Source organism: Lissotriton helveticus, chromosome 4_1 (assembly GCF_964261635.1).
Source record: "Lissotriton helveticus chromosome 4_1, aLisHel1.1, whole genome shotgun sequence".
In the NCBI taxonomy this organism is placed as follows: Eukaryota; Metazoa; Chordata; class Amphibia; order Caudata; family Salamandridae; genus Lissotriton; species Lissotriton helveticus.
In genome coordinates, this window is record NC_136063.1 from 132,658,930 (window position 1) to 132,681,632 (window position 22,703).

The 22,703-nt window shown below is 50.1% G+C and overlaps 1 protein-coding gene across 1 annotated transcript in view; it reads right to left on the reverse strand.

Annotated features, from left to right (window-relative positions):
* Nucleotides 1-22,703, reverse strand: part of LOC144827959 (uncharacterized) — a 1,280,260-nt gene that overhangs the window by 81,530 nt on the left and 1,176,027 nt on the right. The window contains exon 15 of the mRNA XM_078686117.1: nucleotides 17,987-18,022. Within this exon, the coding sequence (XP_078542243.1) occupies nucleotides 17,987-18,022 (36 nt within the window). The remainder of the gene's footprint in view (nucleotides 1-17,986; nucleotides 18,023-22,703) is intronic.

Genomic DNA, 22,703 nt, shown 5'->3' on the forward strand with positions numbered 1-22,703 from the left:
AGCAGATCCTGGAGAAAGCTATTTTGCCCTGAATTAGGAGCATACACCACCACAAACGTACAGATCCTTTCATGCAGCAAACCTTTAACCATCAACCAGCGGCCATCCCTGTCACTCACCGTCCCCATAGGTTGAAAATGAAGGGCCGCTCGAAACAGAAGTGCCACCCCTCTATGTTTGGTGGAGGCCGAAGATCTATAAATAAGCGGAAATTGCTTATGTTTAAGACGTAGCTCATCTTTACGCGCCAGGTGTGTTTCCTGCAGGCCCACCACATCTAGCTGGTGATCAGTCATGTATTTCCAAATTTTTTGGCGCTTTTGTGGAGAGTTTAAGCCCTTTACATTCCAAGTAGCAATATTAAGTGGCATAGAGATAGAGTAGACACATTCGCATTGCAATCATCACAACCGATCACCTCGCTGGACCAGCCAGCGTATCAGCCCAAGACCCCCAGCCTCTCCAGTGTTCAGCGTCCCTCTCATCGACATGCCCCAGCACTTCCTCTTGTATCCTCCAATACCTAGCCTCCCTCCCCCTCCGGGGGCCCCTCAAGAGCCCCCCTCTGTCGTGGTCATGAGTCTGTGTACCACCCCTGCAGCGCCCCAAGCCTTCGGTCTCAGGGAAGGCTAACCCATCAGAACCAGCACTCACAACAATCCACGCATACCTGTCATCACCACCCTTCCGAACAACCCATCCGACCACCCCAACCCCCAACCCCATCGTCCCTTCAACAACCCCTCCCTCAGTCAACCCTTCGAACCCCCAACAACCCTCAAAAAGAACAACCAGATCCAGAATTCAACAGGCCCCCCCTCAGTAGCCCGCCATGTCCCACCCATCCCTCCCCGTCCCAACCCAAAAACAAAAACAAGAACAGAAAAAATGTACTTAGCAGTCCCATCGGGGAACAGTTCGAAGTGGTCCTCTTGGGCTGGGGGTGTGGTATCCAATGCAGGATCCCACAGGCCACAGTACGGGGTGTCTTCTCCAAAAGTACACTGAAACCCACGGTACCTGGCAGCAAGCGCCCCTCCGGCACTAGCCCGCTGGCGGCTCAAGGTTCAAGCGGCACCGGAGATTTGCTGGGACGACGCCAAAGTTGCCGAGGCCACCAAAGCCACTGCATCCCCTCTCTCTTGTAGTCGAGCTGCAGGATCAGGCCGCCCACGATCAGAAGCCGGGCCCACTCTCTGCCATGAAGAGGAACGTCTGCGCCGTCGTTGCGGTGATCTGCCAGACCCCTGCGAAGGAGTCTCATAGTCCAGTCCCAACAGTTCTTTAGCCGCCTGGAGAGATCGAATCTGTGCAAGTCTGTTCTCCCAACGGAAGATGATGCGGAAGGGATGACCCCACGAGTAGGAGATGTTGCGTTCCTGGAGGAAGGCGGTCACCGGGCGGAACTCCCGCCGCTTCTGAAGGGTCGTCGCTGCTAAGTCCTGGTACAGCTGCGGATGATGTTCTTTGAATTGCAAGGGAGAGAGAGTCCGCGCCTTCCGTAAGATCCGCTCCTTTAGCTGGAAATCGTGCACACAGGCCAGGATGTCCGGGGGCGGCCCTCCACCCCGTCTAGGGAGACCGACCCTGTGTACTCTGTCCATTTTGATTTCCTGAACATCAGCGTCATCCAGAATGTGCAAGAAAAGAGCTTGGACATAACTCCGCAGATCACCCGCTTCTCCGTGCCAGGGTACCGCCCGAATGCGGATGTTGTTCCGGCGGGAACGGTTTTCCAGGTCCTCCGTATGGGCCTGAAGATCCAAGTTCTGCTCCGTGAGCCTAATTATATCCTGCTGCAGCTGATGGATATCATTTGCCCCGTTTAGGTCATGGTCTTCCAGCGTGGCAACTCTTTCTCCGAGGTCATCCACGTCCCTCCGCACCTCCCAGAGGTCCGATGCTAGTTGGGCGCGAAGTTCAGAGATGTCTTCCTTGATGGAGGCAAAGAGCTCCGTCATGAAGGCCTTGGTTGCAGGGGCCTCATCGTCCGAGTTCTTGGGCGAGGCGCTTGGTCCAGGGGACCGTGGTTGTTGCGAATTCTTTGCAGCGCCATCCTTTCCGGCCTTCCCCTTGCGCAGCGAGGAGGACATCGCGACTCCTCCGGGGAGGGTAGCCGTCACCCCTCCGGTATTCACAAGGGCGTCTCAGCACCAGCTCCGTGTACCGGCCTCCTCACAGTCGGGGCTCCGCAAAGTGCAGGTCTCAGTCCGTAATCCAGGTGCCTGCCTCTAGCACTCCGCCACTGGGGGTTGCGTCGTCGATGTTGCTGCTAGTGTTCCAAGGGCATGGCTCCCCAGCCTCTCGGTCCCGGCCTCTGTCTGGCCTCACCACGGCAAGCCGCCGCTGCACAACCCGTTCCACTCACCACTCGGGCCGCGTAGCTCTCTAGCCGGGCCCCCAACGGAGGGCACCTCCACGACGGCTCAGTACCCCAGAGGCACAGGCGCGGCGCAATCAGGGGGGTACCGGGTCCCCTCCAGAGGCTCCCTCCAGGCGTTCAAATCTCAGGGGGCCCGCTCTCAGGAAGGCCGTCCCAGCCTCCCACACACTTCAGGGACAGGACCGGTGAAAGATAACGCTACTGCCGGGGCCCCCAGTGGCCGCTGGTCCCTCACCACGGACTTCCCTCTCCGCCTGCTGTGCTCTTCCACCTCCCGCTCAGAGCCGCTCCCCAAAGCCACGGGGCACAGAGCCAGTCCAATGGGCCGGAGCTCCCTCTATGCCGCAGCTACACCTCCACATTCTCGTCCGGCACCTGCAGAGCCCAGAGCCCGAGCCCGCCAAGTGCATAGGGCTCGGGAGCACAAAACACCAGCAGCAAGTGCTCCGGGGCCCTCCTCTAGGCCCTTTCCGATCGATGGCGATCGTCGACGTCCCCACTCTAATGCAGGGCACGCTTAGGAGCAGGTGTAGAGGGGGAGGTCGCGGCCGGGCCGCAGCGTCAGGTCCGTCGAAGCGTGGCCGGGGGGGAGGGGAAGCAGTGAGGGCGCCGCACTCACCCAGGCCACCCGGTCCTTCCTATCGACGCCCCCCTCCAAACTTCGCCTCCGGTGGGGTGGAGGGGTGAAGCACTGCGGGCCAAGGGCCGACCACCCGTCTTCGTTTCGTCTCCGGCAGTGCTGGCTCCACGCAGCCGCGGATCGCGGACCAGAAGTCCGGTGCCCCTCCTTACGCAAGGCCGTGGATTGCTAGGCCACAGGCCGCCGTCGCGGCAATGTCTGCCCCTGGGCTTCCACGGCCACAGCCGAAGCTCCGGGCCGGACCCTTCAGGTCTAGGGATCACTGCAGTCCCAATCGGGTGAAAGAGCAGGCCGCCTCTGGTGCTATTACAATGCGTAGCTGGGCTCAGCGCCGGAGGGACACGAGAAAGCGTCTCACTCCGTCGCCATCTTGGCCACGCCCCGACCTATTGGTTTTAAGTGTAGTGACCTCAGATATAGGGAAACCTTTATCTTTCATAAGTAGTGCTAGCAACAGCGTACACATGCTGCAATGGTCTCTCATGGGTGGCATAATACATGCTTTAAACCCTGAGAGACCTCTGGTGTACCTATGCCCCGGGTACCTTGGTCCCATATACTAGGGACTTACAAGGGTACCCAGTAGCCAATCTGGAGTGTACCTAAGTACTCACCATTTCCAATTAGGGAGGAAGCACAGAGACGGGGTCCTGATTAGCAGGATCCTAGTCAGACTAGTCAGAAAAACATAATAACGTCAAAAAAACTGGTGGTGACCGTTAGACCTGGCACCTTGGCGTGAGTCTCCCTTCCACTTGTTGCTGATGTGCCTCAGATGTTTTGCTGGTATTCGATGCTCAGAGCACTGCGCCACAGCCAATCCGTGCCGCAGTGCAAGTGCTCCCAATGTAAAGTGTATATGTAATTGATTTCCACGATTGGCTTATTTGGTTTACTATCAGTCCCCAGTAAAGTGCACGAGGAGTGCCAGGGCTTGTAGATACAAATGCTGCTAGTAGGCCTGCAGCGCTGGTTGCACCACCCACAGAAGCGGCCTCGTAAGATGTGTCTCGGGTCTGCCATTGCAGACCCCGCGTACGGTCTCGTACTGTCACACTGACTGCGCAAGTGCCCACACTTGCCAGTCCCTGAACCTTCCCTAACCTTCATATCAGCCACCCCTATGGTAGGCCTACGGGCAGGGTGCATTGTAAGCGTAAGGTAGGACAAGCCTAGAGTGTGGCATGTCCTAGTAGTGAATTGCTGCCCTTTTCGTTCTTCACTATTGAAGGGCTACCTGTTCTCTTAGGCCAAGATGAGCTGCCGGAACTATTACACGCTATAGTCTCGGCAGGCTCAGGGAACACGGTAGCACGTCGAGTTTAGTATGCCTGAACTCAGAATAATAAAATACTTCCTTTAGTAAGGTTTATTAATATCCTGTGTTTGCAAATGCTACACTTAGAAAGTTAGCCTTTGCTGGCCTTACTGTCTCAGCCCGCCTCTGCCAGGATGTGTATCTACTGTCTGGGTTTGTGTGAGTGACAGGGCTGGGAGATTCCGGGGGTCAGTCGGGGGCTCCAGGTGGTGAATAGGGTGCTTACTCCAGGATGGGTGGGCGGAGTAGTCCTTGACTCTGAATAGGGTTGTGCTCCACCACCACAATGCTGGCTCCACCTCCTGCGGAGCGTCTGATGTCTCTGCCCTGCGCCCTGAAAGAAGACGGCAGCGTCCTGTCAACAGAGTACTCCGAAACCGGGTTGAACTAGGCCAGGCCCCCTGGCCTGCAAAGACAAAAGAAACGCAGTATACATATAGGACCTCCGCTCCTTACAAATCAGATCCAGTTTTGACCACGACGAACCTCTGCTGACTAGAAGGACCAAGAGAAGCTGAAGGACGGAAACCAGTCTGTATCCTGTAAGACTGGCCTGCAGTGGTGCCTTGCTGAGAACGGAGAGGAAAGGACCAGAGAGGACTTTGTAGATCTCCAAGGGCTTGATCGAGAGCTTGCCCCCTGAACGGAACCCCAGGACCATTGGGTTCTATTGTGCTTGTGCCCGTCTGCTGTTGGGCCTTAGTTCTTATTCCCTCGCCAGAGTTGTGACTCGGGTGCCTTCGCCCCCTCCCAGGTCGTAACAGCTTGGAGCTTGGTCGCCCCGCCGCAGAGAGCCCCGCTCATCCCTGAGTCGCTCTCCGCTCCAGTGCCGGGCCGCCCGCTCTCCTGTCACCTCGCCGCTAACGGAGCGCGTTGTGCGCCTCTCATCTTCTCCAGCCGGAATCTGCACGGAGCGCATTCCATAGCCTCGGATGGTCCGTACGTCGTAACGTACCCGACTGTCTCGCTTTGCCTCCTACATACCAAGGCTCGTGCCGCACCTCAAGAAAGGCCTCCCCGTACCGGATCGCCGCAACCCTCCACAGTCCTGCTCCCACGCCTCGCTCCTCGAGGGGGATCGAGCCGGAGAGATCCTCTGGAGAACCGTCAGCCTCCTCCCGGGTCCGCCCTCACCAGTAGCCGCGCCTGAAACGCCTCGGACTTCCAAGCAAGGTACACTTGAACTCCGTCTCGAGTTCATATCAGATCCAGGGTCCGCACCGTTCTTATTTCCCTGTCATCGTACCTTGCTGAACAACGAACATTTAAAGACAAATTGCCTATTGTAATCTGGTGGCCTTCAATCGCTAAACGTTATATGGTCTTGTGATAATCCTGCTTGAATCTATCTTTTATATAAAGTATACGTATTCTTGATACAACTATACGACTGGTGTCCATTTGTGGTGGGTCAGAGGGTTTGCTGTGTGTGATCATAAATGCTTCACTTACTATCACCCTGAGGATTAGCCTTGTCTGCTCGCGCCACACTACCTAGAGGGTGAGCAGGGGTTATTCAAAGGAGTAGTTCCCTTGCCCTGACTGGAAGTGAGGGTCCCTGCTTGTCACAAGTGCATACCTGTGCCAACCAGAGACCCCCGGTTACAACAGTGACCATGGAAACAGATCCTACTTTACTACACACAAAGTGGAAACAATTCTATGAATTCAACAAAAGTTGAGAAAGAACATGTAAAAAATGGCAGAGGAGTAGCTCTTCCCAGATCAGCGCTTAATTGGCATGGATTAAAAAGAGCTGGGGCCCGATGTAGGTAATTTTTTTTTACCGGTTCATAAATACCGACTCATACCGAATCGGTATTTATGAACCGGAAACCCATATGTAGGTAAAAATCCGGTAAAATATACCGATTCGGTATCAATCGGTATTAAAAGCCGGTAAATACCGAATCGGTATCTACCGAATCGGTAAATTCCGACTCGGTAACACCCATACAACCCTATGGCCTTCCAGTCCCATAGGAATGAATGGGAGACAACGATTCGGAATTTACCGAATTGGTAAATACCGAATCGGTAAATACCGAATCGGTAAATTCCGATCTCGAAATTTCGAATACATGTCATGTGAGCCTGTGCACCAATCAGAGACACCCACCACACCCCACATCCTGGCACCTGAGAGATCAGCCAATCAGGTGCAAGTACCACACCCCAGTACCTGGAGCTGGCCACGCCCATGCAGGTGCAGAGCAACAGAACTGCAGAGAGAGCTGGAAGGGAGACAGAGGAGCCGGCAGCAGTGAGATCAAGGGAAACAGCATGGAGTCCCAGGAGGCACCAAAGGATGGAGGTGACAGGAAGAGAAAGATTAAATTTAGCCCCACAGAGCTCCAGGTGCTGGTGGAGGAGGTTGTACAGCACTACAGCCAGCTGTTTGGGAAACAGTCTCTGCATGTTGCAGAGTCTGTAAAGCGGACCACCTGGCTGGCAATACAGAGCAAGGTCAATGCTCTAGGAGTGACCCACAGAGACATTGACGACATGAAGAAGAGGTGGTATGATCTGAGGATCACCACCAAGAAAAAACTAGCCACCCAGAGGAAGGAATCAGCAGCAACTGGTGGGGGGAAGAGCCGTGCCCCAAGCCTCACCGACCTGGAGCAGCTTGTTGAATCTACCATGGAGCATGAAAGCATACATGGGATTGGGGATGCTGATAGCTCAGCCAGAGCTGCAAGTAAGAAAGGTAAGATGCATGTACATGTACCCCACCCATTCCCAGGCCCCTTCCCCAATGTGGGTGAATCACTCACAATCCAGCACACAGGACTGTAGTCCCCAGCAATGCATCATGGTAGTTGTAGTCATAGGTACATACATCACAGCTGCCAACACCAAACCCTGCATGCCATGCCACACTCCCCATGCACAAACAGTCTAGGTAAATGCCAATGTGTGTTAGGAATCTGTGTTGGCAAAACAGGCAGCTGATCATTGTCCATGTCTGTTCACAGGAGAGTCATCGCGCAGAGCAGCGCTGGGAGGGGAGTGTAGTGCCACAACATCGGCAGCGCGGGAGAAGGCAAAAGACACTGCTGGACCTACCACTGTCCCTGAGGACACATCCACACCCCAGGCACCCACAGCAATGGAGGACGACACCAATGCTCAGCCACTCTCGCCCCTGCTGTTTGACACGCAGCCACAGCCAGCACCAGCAGGAGCTACAACACCCAGCTCAGGGTCCCCTGTGCGCGTGAGGCCAAGGAGGCAGGATGTCCCACCTTTACGCATACTGGAGAGCTCCGATGAGGAAGTGGTAGTGGCTCCCAGACCTACTACACCAACAATGTCTGGCCACGCTGGACAACTTGGCTCACAGGGATCTGGCCGTGCTGGTGACTGTGTCCGTAGGGCACGAGAGCCGGATGAGGGGCAGGATGTGCAGGGTGTCTTCGCTGGGCTTGAAGCCACAATGGTGAAAGTCCAGCGTATGCAGGCCAGAGGCATCATGGCTGTGCACCGGCAGGTGCGCATCCTCAATACCAGGATGTCGGACATTGATCGTGGGATTGGTGCCATGGCAAGGGGAATGGAGGCCATGGGCAAAGGGATGAAGGCAATGGGCAAAGGGATGGAGTCCATGGCAGAGGGGGTGAGGGGCATGGAGGAGCGCATGGGCACCCTCTGTGACAGGCTGCAAAGTGACCAAGAGGAGAGGCGCAGGTATAGGCGCGAGGTCAGGCTGCTCAATCAGTCGATCAACCGCTTGGCAACCTCCACCACCCTGCAGTGTCGCCGCTCTGTGAATCTGCAGACTGACATTGTTCACTGCTGCAGTGACTTGTCCCGGGGGATGGGTAGGGTGACCTCAGCAATGGAGGCAATGCTGACCCAGCTGACAGCCACAGGTGGCAACATGGTTGTTGGGGACACTGAGGAGACAACGAGCAGGAGTGGGTCCAGCACGCCTGTTCAGGACATACGTAGGAGCAGCAGACTCCATGCCGAAGACACCCGCACCACTTCACATGTAGACCCCCAGCCCCGTGCCTCGCAAAACACCATGCGTAAGCGCAAGCAGTGACATAATTAATGCGCACATGACAGGTCAAAGTGAGGAAACTTTGGCAATACATTGTGCAAAGTGAATTTAATTTGATTATAGTTATTTTTTGGAAGGTGCAGTTGTGTACATTAAAGTGAGTGTTCAAATCACTGGACATGGCTGTGTGTCTTCGCTCAATTAGAAGTATCTGTTGGTAATTTCAGCACGTCGCAGTCGACCATCTGTTGCTGGGGCAGCTCCTGCTGCATTGTGATCTGCTTGTACTGTCCCATCATCAATGTCCTCATGATATGTGAGTTCTATCTCTGTGCCATCCTTAGTGGCAAGATTGTGCAGCATGGCGCAGGTCGCAATAATCTTGCAACAGATAATTGGCGTGTATTGCCGTGCACCTCCACTCTTATGGAGGCACCTGAATCTACTTTTCAGTAGGCCAAATGTTCTTTCCACAACGCTACGTGTTGTTCTGTGTGCCCGGTTATAACGCCTTTCACTCCTGTTGGATGGGTTCAGGTAGGGGGTGAGCACAAATAAACGCAGGGCATATGCACTGTCACCTGGGTGGGAAAGGATAATTAGATTATTCACATACTCAGGAGTGCTCCTTCAGCATGAACTGTCAGGGTGTCTCACACATACTTACCCAGCAGGTATCCATCGCCAAAATCACCAGCAACAAGGCGTCTGTATATCCCACTGTTGGTGAAGATGTAGGAGTCGTGGGTACTCCCAGGATATTTGGCTACGATGTCCGTTATCATGTTGCTAGCGTTGCAGATCACCTGCACATTGATTGAATGTGTGGATTTTCGGTTCCTGTAAATGTGCTCAGTTGCTGCAGGTGGGCATAATGGGATGTGCGTCCCATCGATGCAGCCTATTATGTGCGGGAACTGTGCAAGCTGATAGGATTTGGTTTTTGTCCTTGCTAGTTCTGCAGGTGTCTCAGGGAACTCAATGTAGTGCTCCATCCTCTGCATCATGGCGTTTAGGAACTTTCTGAAGAAGCGTGACAGGCAGCTCTGGGACACTCCGCCTACAGTGGCTATCACGTGCTGGTAGCTCCCAGAGGCAAGGAGGTGTAGGCAGCACAGCACCTGTACATGTGGTTGGATGGCATGTGCTCTTGGGGTTGGGTGTTCCAGATATGGGTGGAGGTCCCTGATCAAGTTCAGGATTGTTCTGGGGTGGAGTCGGTACCTTTGCAGGATCTCAGCTTCAGTGAGTTGGAAGAGGGTGATCCTCTGCCTATATACCTGCTCCTCCCTTAGCCAGACCCTCTCTCCTGCTGCCTGTATCCGTAGCCGCCTTGCAATAACGTAGAAGGCCGCCATTGTGGGTGTACTGTTGCATTTTGGGAGCTTCTTATATATCCTGTTCCTGGTTTCCACCTGCTCCCAATCCATGGTAATTACCGACTCTTAATTACAGAATTTCACGAAATTCGGTATTTCCTGACTTTGCTACATCTCAAATGGCCTTTTTTACCACTTCTTATTTACCGACTCGGTAAATATGAATTCGGTATTTACCGTTTCGGTAACTTACCATTTCTTATTTACCGAATCGGATATTATGTATTCGGTAAATTCCGATTCGTGTAATACCGATTCGGTGTTTTACCGACTGGTATTTACCGAATCGGTGCGTTTTTGGTGACATACATCTCGTTCCACTGATACCGGTCGGTAATGGCCGATTTTACCGATTATCGGCCGTTACCGACCGGTATTTGGCTACCTACATCGGGCCCCTGATGTCCGCGTGCCTAGGAGGCACCTATATAGGTGGCATTGTGACACGGAGGTAAATAGAGTCACCTATGTATTGCTCATAAGAAGTTTCCAGATCCTGCATGACACCTGGGAAAATCAAAGGTAAGGAATATTCAGCTAGAAGTTTCTATCAGATATTGAGAAGCACAGCCGCGTAGTCAAATGCTGAAGGGAACCTTTATGTATCAGAACAAAAGGTGGACCTATTAACTTGGAACAATATTAAACTAACATAGAGGATATGGTCTCCTGACTGGAGGGAAGACTTTCTTAGATGTGTCTCGAGAAAAATATAAAAAGAAGCTCAGGGCTTCAGATGTCTAACCTCCTTCAGTGTATCCATACCATCCTGAGGAAGATTCAAATGCCCACAGTTTAAGTATTCCGAAGCCAAAATTCCAAGTTCAACCATGAAAGACTGAGGTACACAGCCTGGTCCCCAGTCTCATGAAGGCGATCAAGTGTGTATGCTATAGTCATTCTGACAGATGCAGAAGGTCAGTGTACTACTGGCTAAGCCATTTGAGAGCTATGAACATCATTATTGCTTGGGGAAGGTTTACAACTGCTGGAATCAGTGGTATCAGTTCATAGAAAGGTAATTCCCTTGATTCCTGATTGATAATACCTGCAGGCAAAGTCTGGGCATTGTTTGCTAACTACGGCTACGAAGAGGTCTATTCAAGAATACCCCTAATTGTAGACAATATCTTGCAGGACTTTGTCATGTAGTACCCACTCAATAGTTTTTTGGAAAGTTCGTCTGAGTGAATCAGCTTCTGCATTCTGAACACCTGGTGGATGTACAGCTGTAAGGCGTAGGTTTCTGGTTATGCACTATTTCAATATTGATTAGACTTCCAGGCCCCTTGTTTGTTTATGTATTACATTGTTGTTGTATTTTCCTTTTGAATATACAAGGACTTTGTGACGGATTATGATCTTGGTGGATGGGATACTCAATCACAAAAGTGACGGATATCCCATCAGCCCTATTACCAGTGCCATAAAATATATGGAATTGAAATTTGGCCTCACGTTTGTGACGGAGTTACATTGTCCACCATGATCGTAATCTGCCCCTTTGTCTTCAAAGATGATAGACTAAAATTGAGATCAAGGCGGACTTCTCTCAATTCCAGAAAGTTGACATAATAAGTAACCTCTTTCTAAGCCCAATTTCCCTGTTATTGAAGGTAAATCCTTATTCTAATAGAATGCAGCTGTCACATTTTTTTGAAAGAATCTCTTTATTGAAAGGCACTTCTTTAAGAGGATTATCCGATAGCACCAAAAGAGGAATGACTGAATTGCAGACTGGGAAAAGGTGAGTCTGTAGTCCAAACGTCTAGAATAGTGGCATTACTAGGCCTCTAGACATTGCCGAAGAGGTCTCATGTAAAGGTGAGCATGAGGTACTAGGAAAACACAGGATGACTTTGGGCCCAGCATTAAAAATAACATGACTGCAGTCAGATTTGCTGAAGGTCCAGGCACTTGAGACAAATGCTTAATACATTCACCTCTGAAGGATACACTCTTGTGACCTTAACATCTAGTACCATGCCCAATCAATGAATTGGCGTTAGATTCCTATCAATTTATGAGGAGTAAAACAACAGGCATTTCATTCTTTACTTTTTATAAGAGTGAAAATACTGAACTTTGGTGTTGCAATAATCTAAAGCTGCACATTTAACAATACCATGAACTGTAAACAGTAGAGGTAGTTCTTTCCTCACAACAATTTTTTTACGCAGTACTGCACCATTAGCATTATCATCTACAGAACCATACAATGTAGGGAGCCAGAAGACCCATTCTTTAGAGTGCTTGTGGAAAAAAATTGAAATTTCAATTGTTTGCGGAAAACAAATTAACACCAATCATTGTGTATTTTCAGTGTATTGTAAGGAACTCCTTTAATGTTGAAATCATATTCATGTTACACACTTGTGAGTGCTTTTCTTACTGCTCAGGGGACAATAATCGAGGTAGAATCTGGCAAGAAGAAACAATTAATTTAATAGCTATGCCCCAGATAACCAAATTATGTATCTTTGGCAACTCTGTTTCTGATGGATGCTATAACCAACTGCATATTCCACACGGACCAGGCTCTATGAGGAGAATTTTGTAGTAGTACCACAAGGTGAAATTGTGTGGCCCATGTTGGTTCCATACGCATATTAGCACCACCCCTGCGAGCTGACTTTAGTTTCTTATCTTTTGCCTTTCCGCGCTCTCTGACATGGCAAGTGAACAATTGTTGGTAACAATGTGATGACTACAAACTTGGGACCTTTTAACATTTTAAAAAGAGACCTCTCTGAAGAGTATGAAGGTGGGAGAGCAGAGAGGCATTTGTGGTTAGTAAGAGTATTCATCCAAAAGAGTATTACTGAAGGTGACTAACTTGCTCTTCTGATGTAACAAAAGAATCCTCACCTTAGCATAATTACTAAAACCAGACTTTCAAAAGTTGGAAGTCTGTGTATTGGCTTTTTAAATTTATTTTGCAGTTAGTAAAAAACAAAAAACAAAAAAGAGATCCAAAGACTGAACAGTTGACCCGCAAAGCAATATCAATGAGATACAGAATAAAGGCTTGTTCATTAACATGTATTGCAAAGTCTACATTCCAATATTTCAAAAATATAAGTATTGGCCTTAGACTAAAATGTCTTGGAGAACTTAGCGAGTGAAGTGACCATCCTGCCAGACCTGGCTGCTAAGGCAGTAATGCTTTATGAATGTATGCACCAACACCTATGTTGCAGTCTGGTAGATATCAAGGCCAACACAGTGGTAGCAGATTTGGCCCTGGTGGAATGGGCCCACAAACATTCCAGGGATGGCAGATCTTAATGCAGAGGACTATCCATCTCATCAAGGTACTCCTTCACACATCCTTCCCCTTTTTCACACCGAAGAACATCTCAAGAAGCTGTTCCTTGGTACAATCTACGTAAAAGCTAAAAGCTGATTTTAGTCCTTACAATGCAGCCTGTCCTCCTTTTGAGAGGTATTGGGGGAACAAAGAACGCAAGTGAAAGATTGCCCAACATGAAAGGGAGTCACAACTTTAGTTAAAAAGGCCACAGAGTTCTTAGCATCAATGTATCCAAAATATACATGGTGTATGGTGGTTGCACTGACAGTGCTTGCGGAACACTCATGATATGGTATGACATATTCGCAATGAGGAAAATAGTCTTCAAGGTCAGGTGACGCAGCAAGCAGCTATGCATAGGCTCAAAAGGTGTGCACCTGATGAATGTCATGACCAAGTTAAAGTCCCACTGTGGCATCACAAATGGTTTGGGGGGAACAAGTCTTGTGCAATTCAAAAAGCTTTTGACACTGCGTGTTGTAGATAGAGGTGAAAATATCTAGCCCGGATTCCCCTCACTGGTGCAAGACTCCCCATGCCACCTCCAGATATAGATGACACTCCTTATCTGACAGACGACGAATGCTTAGCCTGTCTGTTCTGGCTTTCAAGGGCTCTGTGAGGTGGTTTCCAACCATAAAGATGTCCTGGCACTCTAGCCGTCTACAGAGGCACAAAGCCTCCTGGCACAGGACCCTACTCTGCTCTGCTTGTTGCACTGTGAGAACCTCCTTCACCTTCCCTTTAATGGATGACAGAAAATCCTTCACAACCAGAAAAATGGCCGGTAGCACTAGTAGATTTATGTGGAGCGAGCCATTCACTGGAGAACATAGCCCACTGATCTCCACCTCCCACAGGTGAACTCCGGCCACCACAAGCCCTGTAGTGATGTGTTCATCACCTCTGTCTGCTCTGGGTGGGAAAAGGAGAGTGGTCTGTCACAGAAAAAAACTGTGAACGGTTAGCCACCAATGTAGATCTTGAGGCCTGGGTGGGGTCAGAAAGGTGGCCATGATGAATGGCCATTTGGATTTCATATCCCAATGCAGAGCTCCCATGTGTAACCTAGTATAGTTGACAAAGAGTATACGTGAGGCCAAGAAGTCACAAAGCCACCCTCACCTGGATTAAGGATCAAGCCTAAAACAACAGGATCATAGTCATACTGTCTCAGACGTGTTACTGGTTATGAATAGCCCTGTTCTCCACCTATCCTGGATCTCCTCAATGAAGAGGAGGTATCGGAATAAAGGAACTCCTGACCTCTGAAGATGGGCAGCAACCATCACCAGCGTTTTCATGACCAACCAATGTGAGCAACAAACGGATAATGCGCGTGGCCACTGTCACCCGTAGACAAAAGCCTGGGAAACAGTCCAAGGACTCCGTCCAGTGTCCCAGGGACCAGAGCTTGTTGGATCTGAACCAAAGTGAGTCTTTTGATTTTGCCCATTTTCAAGGGTCAGAGGTTCAAGTTAGTCCTGAGGCTCATCTATTTTTCGGGACAAGGAAATAGCAAGAATAACAACCTCCAACATCCTCTGAATCCAGTAGATTCTCAAGGGCACCAATGAAGAGGAACAGGCATACCTCCTGTATTAGGAAGGACAGATGATATGCTGAAATTCATTATGGAGTAGGAGTAATACTGGATGGGGAAGAGAGAAAAAGCCTGTATAAATAATTTGCAAGTCTTATCTTTTGTGTGTGGTGGATTTCTCACCTTGGGGACAGTGTAGGATCCTGCTACCTCACTGGTTGGGCATTGGCTGCTGAAGGCAAACTAAAGTAGTTTGTTGGCTGTTTCAGCAGGGAGTTGAAATACTGGTGCCCTTGGTGACCAATGTGTTGCCACTCAGTTTCTCGTCTGCGATCCTAAAAGGACTTGGCTGCATCATTTTCTGGGAATGCTGCCTCTAACAACACACCAGCCCTCTGGAACAGCCCCTAATTTTCCAGAACTGGTGCAGAAATGGTTTGCTACGGGTCAACAGCCCCAAAGAACGTGCCTTAGCATTGCTGCCTGAAAAGCGTTTCAAAGAGGAGTCCACCTCATCTCCAAATAGGCAAGACCCATAAAAAAACTTGTCAATTACCATAGCCTGTATATTGGCAGAGAATCAATGGACCTCATCCAGGCATGTCTTTGAAGGCCAACATTGGTGGCCAAGAGTCCTGCCAATGCAATCAGCGGTCTCCATACAGGCACGGATAACATACTTGGCAGAGTCTGCACTCCTTTTAAACTTCAACCACTAAAACTTTAAGCCAAAGTACGTAAAGAAGTGTTAAGCTCCAGCGGGAACAAGCAAGATAACTACCAAAAATGAAAGACAACAGAAACGAGTCAAAATGTTCCTGTATAAAAACTGCAGCAAGCAGAGCAGAGCAGACCAGCTCACACCTTACAAGCTTCACTTTGTAGTCATGGAGTGCAAAACATATGTGTGCTGCAGAGAGCAAAATCCTAGGACTGGGACTCCATTTCTGCTTTATTTTGTAAGCTCTTCCCTAACTGGTGTGTTAGACAAATGGAAATTGGAAAATATATTTTTGGGAAAGGTATGTGTTAGATCTGGGGGTCTCTAATTGGCAGAGGTAAGTACCTTAGACCAAGTAGGGACCCTTGCTTCTAGTCAGGGTGAAGAATTACACAAAGTAGATAACCCCTGCTCACCCTCTAGGTAGCTTGGCACGAGCAGACAGGCTTATCTCTGAGGCAATGTGTAAAATAGTTGCACTTAACACAAACAATGACCCCCCATCCACCACAAACTCGGACCACACAGGTGAGTATATATAAAAATATAACTTTATCTTAGTTGCAGCAGTAAGAATAACATAGTACACACTAATTACTTTTCAAGGAATATGTTGCACTTAATCTTGTTCCGGCAAGGAACGGCAAACTTCTCTGGGTATTGCTGGCCCCGGGCAGCGGCGATGAAAATGCGGCAAGCGCTTTAGTGCCACAGGTCATGACTAGACCGCCCACAAAGGCCACCAGTTCGCTGGAGGTGATTCTTGCCGCAGGGAGATACCACGATCCCCAGTCAGCCTTAAATATGTGCCGATGAGCACATCGATCGTCTCCCCCGGCCAGCAGTTAAAAACACACGCTGAGAGTAAAACACAGCGCGATCTTCACAGCAATTTGGAAATGCTTGGGAACCTTTAACCCTGGGTTCCAGGACAGGAGGCCAGCTCTTCTCAGGCCCTTGGAGATTCTTGCAGCGACACAGCACACAGCAAAGTCTTGGTAGTTCAAGCAGGTAGGGGCACAGCACACAGCAAAGCCCTTCTTCTTCTCTCCTTCAGTTGGATAGCAGGATAGGTCAGCCCTTAGAGCACACAGCAAGGCAATCTTCCTTCAGTTCCTTCAGCAGTCTTTCTTCTGGCAGAGGTTCCTCTTGATTGTAGAATCTAACTTTTCTGTTGTCAGGGGTCCTTCTTTTATACCCCAAAAAGTCTTTGAAGTCCTTTGAAGTCTTTGTGCAAGTGGGCCCTGAGCCCGGTCTAAATCAGTTCTGGGTGTTGCTGAGGCACCGGGGGTTTCCTGGCTTCCTTCTTCCTCTCTGTATCAGGGACAGAGGTGACAGTCGCCCAGGAGGGGGGTGGAGCCAGCATTGTGGTCAGGCAGGCACAGCCCTGTCACTATCAGGTGTGATCTCCTCCCACTTCCCTGGCAGCAGATGCTGCCTTTCATCCACGGGCTGACTCAGACAACCTCCTGGGGGCTCTGCAGCCCCTGTCACACTCAGGCCAGACAGTCAATCCACAAACAGGCCCAGGCACACAGAAAGGTTAGACAAGAGAACAGCCACTTTCTAAAAGTACTATTCTCAAACACAGAATTTAAAAACAACCCTTCCTAAAAGATGTGTTATTAAATTCTGAGTTCAGGGATATCAATCACTTATGTCCCATCTTGTTCCTATGAGAAGATAGGCTGGTTTCCAATGGGACCAGCCTCCCCCATGTTATTCTATGGAGCAAGATAACCTTACAGCAGTGAGCACACAAAATGGCTGCTGCTCACTACCAGAGCATGTGACCTGCACTAGTACATGCTCTACCTTACCCATACACTGCACCCTGCCCAGGGGGTACCTTGAGCCTTCCATAGGGGTGACTGATGTGCACAGACAGGGAAGGGTTAGGCCCAGCCAGTGGGGACACTGGCCAGGCGGACATGGCAGTCCACTGACTGCACACAGGCCCTGCGCTGGCAGGCCTGAGACACCATTTTAGGGCTACCCATGTGGGTGGCGCAATCTGCGCTGCAGGCCCACTAGTAGCATCTGTCATCACCAGCCCTGGCACACACAGTGCACTTTACTAGGGACTACATGGTGAAACAAATATGCCAATCAGGTATACCCAATCAATATAACAATTTACAGAGGGAGCACTTACACTCTGGCACTGATCAGCAGTGGCAGAGTGTCCAAAGCATCTAAACCAGCAAAAACGAAATCCAGCACAGCATCAAAAATACAGTAGACAGAGGCAAAAAGATGGGGGAAAACCACGCCAAGGGTGTCAGGTCTAACAGTATGTTCCAGTATCTCGCGCATGTACAGAGAGTTTCTACACTTTATTAATAGCAGAGACAACCCAATGGCACCAAACATGTCTCATCAAATTACATTTCCAACAGTGCAAACAGTGTTCTTTAGAGTTGGAACTCTTTACAACAGAAGGGGACATGGTTCAACAGTTTTCAATAGTATGCACTGTCGAATAATAGTGTCCTCCCAGTATTGCTTTATTTTGTACTGTACCCCAACAGTCTCATGTATGAACTAACACATGTCCACAAACCCCTTTCTTTAGAAGACACGTGGAAATTAAGAATATACATAATTTCCATAAATCAAGACTGCACATATTTTACTGTAGGGGACCGGAACCATTATTTAAACAGGCCAGTGTACTTACCTGATTTCGAATGATGGCCAGTTTTCTTGGCAGAACCTGTCGAGAGTAAATAAAACGTTTAAAAGTGATACTTCATATTACAAAAAGAAATACATCCCACTGCAAGCATTTTCTTAAATGCAACACAAATCCTAGTCCATGGCCAGAAGGCTGTCAGAAGCCTGAACAATAAACTCCCATGGCCTTGAAATCAATGGATTTAAAGCAACAAACAATGCATTACTTACTTCCGGTAAGGCTAATTACGGTCAATACTCTAACTGCAAATTTGTTCCTTTTTGATTACTCACCTTGTGAATCTCTCTACGCACTAAACTGGATCCAGAGACTGATGTAATAGCTACAGGTGAAGCCATTGGCCATGGTTGCAACTTCAACCCACCACCGGACATGACAACACAGAGCAGCATAAAAGTGCCATCGCAGCAGGGGCGGATTGGCACTGCGGGTACACGGGCATAGGCCGAAGGGCTGCTGTCTCAGTGCTCTCTGAGGGCCGGTTTTTCCCCCTTTACAGTCCACAGAGAGCACTGACAGGGAGAGGAAAGCAGCTTCCGGTGTTCCGTCGTTTTAATATCCCCATCGGGATGATCTCCCCCTTCCCATAAGGCCCGTAGGGGGAGACCAAACCGAAGGGGGAGAACATCTAGTTAGCCTACAGCTGTAGTTGTAAGCTCCCCTCTGAATATGAGAGACCAAACCCACAGGGAGATCATTTAGTTAGAACTGGGCCAGTTCAGTGATGATAAGCTGTGGCCTTTCCTTGACCCCCTGCCCTGCCAAGCAATCGCTTATGGTGGGCTGGGGAAGGGTGATTGTGTGCAAGATTCAGCCTCCCAGGGGGCAAGGTATTGTTCAGGCCTATGAGCCAATTTCACCTGCCCCCCTGGGCCCCACAGCAGCCCAGAAACAGTGTTTGTTTTAACACCTCGCCCACAGCCCTTCATTCAGGGCATAGTGGGGAGAAAGAATGGGTCTAACTATGGGGTCCAGGTGATGTGGGGAACTGCACCAACTTCACCTTAGCCCGCCCCCCCAGCCCCATGGATGGGCCAGAAGCTATGTATTTGCTTTAGCCCCTCTCCTGACAAGCCATTGCCCTGAGGCAGTGAAGGGCTGGGGAGGGCTGAGTAATTTACAAATAGCTGGGGCCTTGCTGTTTTCAGGTGCTTCTTCCTGGAGGGCTAGGGAATCATTTTTTAAGAGAAAGGGGCCTGCTCTTTTCAGATGCTCCTGGGCTGGAGGGCTGGGGAATAATTCATTAAGAGAAAGGGGCCTTGCTGTTTTCAAGTGCTCCTGTGCTGGGGGGCTGGGGAATAATTTTTTAAGAGAAAGGGGCCTCACTGTTTTTTAGGTGCTCCTGCGCTGGAGGACTGAGGAATAATTTTGTAATAGAAAGGGGCCTTGCTGTTTTCAGATGCTCCTGGGCTGGAGGGCTGGGGAATAATTTTTTAAGAGAAAGGGGCCTTGCTGTTTTCAGGTGCTATAAGCTATAAGGCCCTCAAGAGGATCCTTTTTGGCCAGTGTGCAGCATTGCTTGAAGCAGTGGATAATTAAGCAGAAGAATATCTGATTCTGGACCTCACATCCTGCATTAAAACTACCTGTCAGCTGGTTTAGGAATATGCTGCTCCTGTTTTGCTAAGCAAGCACTTTAAAAGATTGTAAGGATCATTTGTGAGGCTAGGGAAGATAATGAACAAGTTACTTATCTTTGGTAACTCATTATCCGTTTCAGACTCTATCTTGCTGCAGATTCCTTACCTATGAATTTCCCTGGCATCAGGTTTGATCCGTAAATATTTGCTGAGCAATACATCTTCCGAGCAGCGACAGGGTGGCTCATTTAGTCTCCATGTGAAATCAATGGCGTTGGTTATGTCATTGCGGTGCCTATATAGTTGCCACCCATGCACACTGACGTGAGTAATTGTTGTTTTTCCAAGCCAGAAGCGCAAAACTACGAAGTAACTGATGTAGTCGTGTGCAAAACCAGGGCCCTGAAAAGGAGAGTAATCCTAGCCCTACAATATTAGTCGGCAAAGCTGTGAGGCATGAGTTGGACAGTCAGGAATCTGCAGCTAGATAGTCTCTACCAGATAATGCGTTACTGCAGGTAAGTAACTTGTTCATCTGATAGAGACTTCTAGCTGCAGATTCCATACCTTTGAATTAGATACCAAAGCCATACCATCCCGATGTGGGCTACGGACCATTATCCTTTACTAGGAACTCCTTCAGGACCGAGCAAGCAAAGTGCCCGTCCCTGCGGACCTGACCGACCAGGCAGTAGCATTTTGCAAACATCTGATAAGATGCCCACATTGCTGCCTGACAGATGTCTTGCACTGGGATACCCCGAGCCAAGGCCGTAGTCGCTGCCTTTCCCCTGGTGAAATGGACTCTTATTCCTTCAGGGACTGCTTCTTTGCAAGGGCATAGCAGATCTTAATGCAGAGAATAACCCAGAAAGAGATGGTCCTTTTCTGCACTGCTCTTCCCTTCTTTGCTCCCACATTCCCAAGAAAGAGTTGGTTGTCCACCTGGAACTCTTTAGTGAGATCAAGTTAGAACGACAACACTATTTTTGGGTCCAGTCGGTAGAGGTGCTCCTCTTACTTAGAGGGATGCGGGGAGAAAAGAAGGTGGGCAACTTGATGGACAGACCCAGATGGAAAAGGGCCACAACTTTCAGTAAAAAGGATACCAGGGTGCAAAGCACCACTTTGTCTGGAAAGGACATAAGATAAGGAGGAGAGCAAGATAATGCCTGCAGTTCACTCACCCTCTGGGCCGATGTAATCGCCACCAAGAAGGCTGTTTTGATGGTCAACAGCCAGAGGGGACTATTGTGTAAAGGCTCAAAGGGAGCGCACATCAGATAGGTGGTGACCAAATTAAGGTCTTACTGCGGAATAACATAGGGCGTAGATGGATAAAGGCGAGCCAGCCCTTTCAGAAATCTATGTGCAATGGGAGATTTGAGGAGAAAGGGTTGGTACATAATGGAGGATGGTGTCTCTTACCTCCGGTTGCTGTTGTAACACATACAGGGGGTATTCAGTCCAACACTGATGGTTTGCTGGATGCGGCCTCCTCCTGTATGCCACGACCACCTGTGGTGCAGGTATAGAATGGGCACGAGTGAGGCCTAAGCACCATACCCGCTGCCTAGGGAACCGTGACCAAAGACAAATGAAATAGCGCAAAGAGTTACGAAAGAACACAAGCAATATCATGGGTACGACCCTCCCGGGACCCCTCTGTTTGGATGTAAAAGATAGATTGTACATATGTAAAGGTTAGGTGAAGGAAAGTTAAGCCCTTGCCTCCCCCATGTAAGATGGGCGTCAGTGAGTTCATTGAGGCAGGGAAAGAAGGTCTGGGACCATTAATATGAGAGAGCTGAGGCCTGGCACTTCCGGAGCATCGACGGTATGGGTGTTAGGGCACATGTGTTTCTCAATGAAATGAACACTCAACGCACATCCTGTCATAGCTGGAATCACTGTAAAGGAACTCTACCATTGATTGAACCCGAGTTAGTTGATGAATCGGCATGGAGGATGTTAAGTGGGCAAGACCGTGGGTGACTGCAGGCCCGGCTACCGCTAGGGTGGATAGCGCGGGGGCAGATCGCTCGGCAGCAGCAGGACAAGTAACTCAGCCCAGGCGTAGATGCTAGCCGGAAGTGACACCTCGAGCGGTCGTCCTTCCATTTATTGACTCCCCGCAGGCCACGCCTGGCCTGCGGATGTAGGAATGCGTGCGTGCGTAAAAACAACTACAATGCAAACATTACATCTCTATCCAACTTAGTTCTTTTGAATGGCTTTTCAGTCCGGACCTCAGGAGCGCCTCCTGGCGTATGGGTCTCACTCGCAGACAAAGTCTCTCAATCTCTGGCTCGGACGAGGGTTTGGCCTCAGATGATATCGCTGTGAGCCAGTGCGCCCATCTTGGGTGGATGGACCCGGGCTCCCCGGGTCAGCCTCTCCAGATGGAGACGGAGAGGGGTCCGGGGTTTCCCTGGATGGGCTGAGGGTCGGCGCTCCGGTATCCTCTTCGACTGGGTCCCCGGGTTGCGGCATCGGTCGTGGGACAATGGTCTCCGAGCAGTGGTCTGGCGAGACTTCTTTAAACCACGATGCGTTCCGGGACACCTCCTCCACTCCTCTGCGAGCGGTTATCATTGAGCCACGGGTTGCAGTGACGGTCCAGGCCCCTGGTTCGTACCTGGTCAGGAATTTTCCTCCTTGACGTCGGTTCCGTAGGATGACTGTCGCTCCGGGCATAAGTCTCCGAGGGGTGGCCCGCCGGCGCCGGCTGACCTCTTGATTCTGCCTCCTTCGCCATTCTTGGGTCCCCTCGGCATCGAGGGGAAGGGGCGTCCACCCCGGCGTGGCAGGGAGGAGGTCCCGCCTTGGTCCATGCAACATCAGGGCCCAGGGGCAGTGCAGTGCGGGGTGCTCCGGTATTCCCTCATGAACTCATATAGTCAGTGCTCAGGATCCGCTTGTTCGACGGTGGAGATTCGGAACACCTTGTTTAAGGTTCGCATGAATCTCTCGACATCCCCGTTGGCCTGGGGCCATTGGGGGGTGATGCGTCGATGGGCGATCCCTCGTTGCTGAAGGAACGTTGCGGACTCAGCCCCTTGGAATGGGGGTCCATTGTCGCTGCGGACCTCCTGCGGGAACCCGAACATTGCGAACGT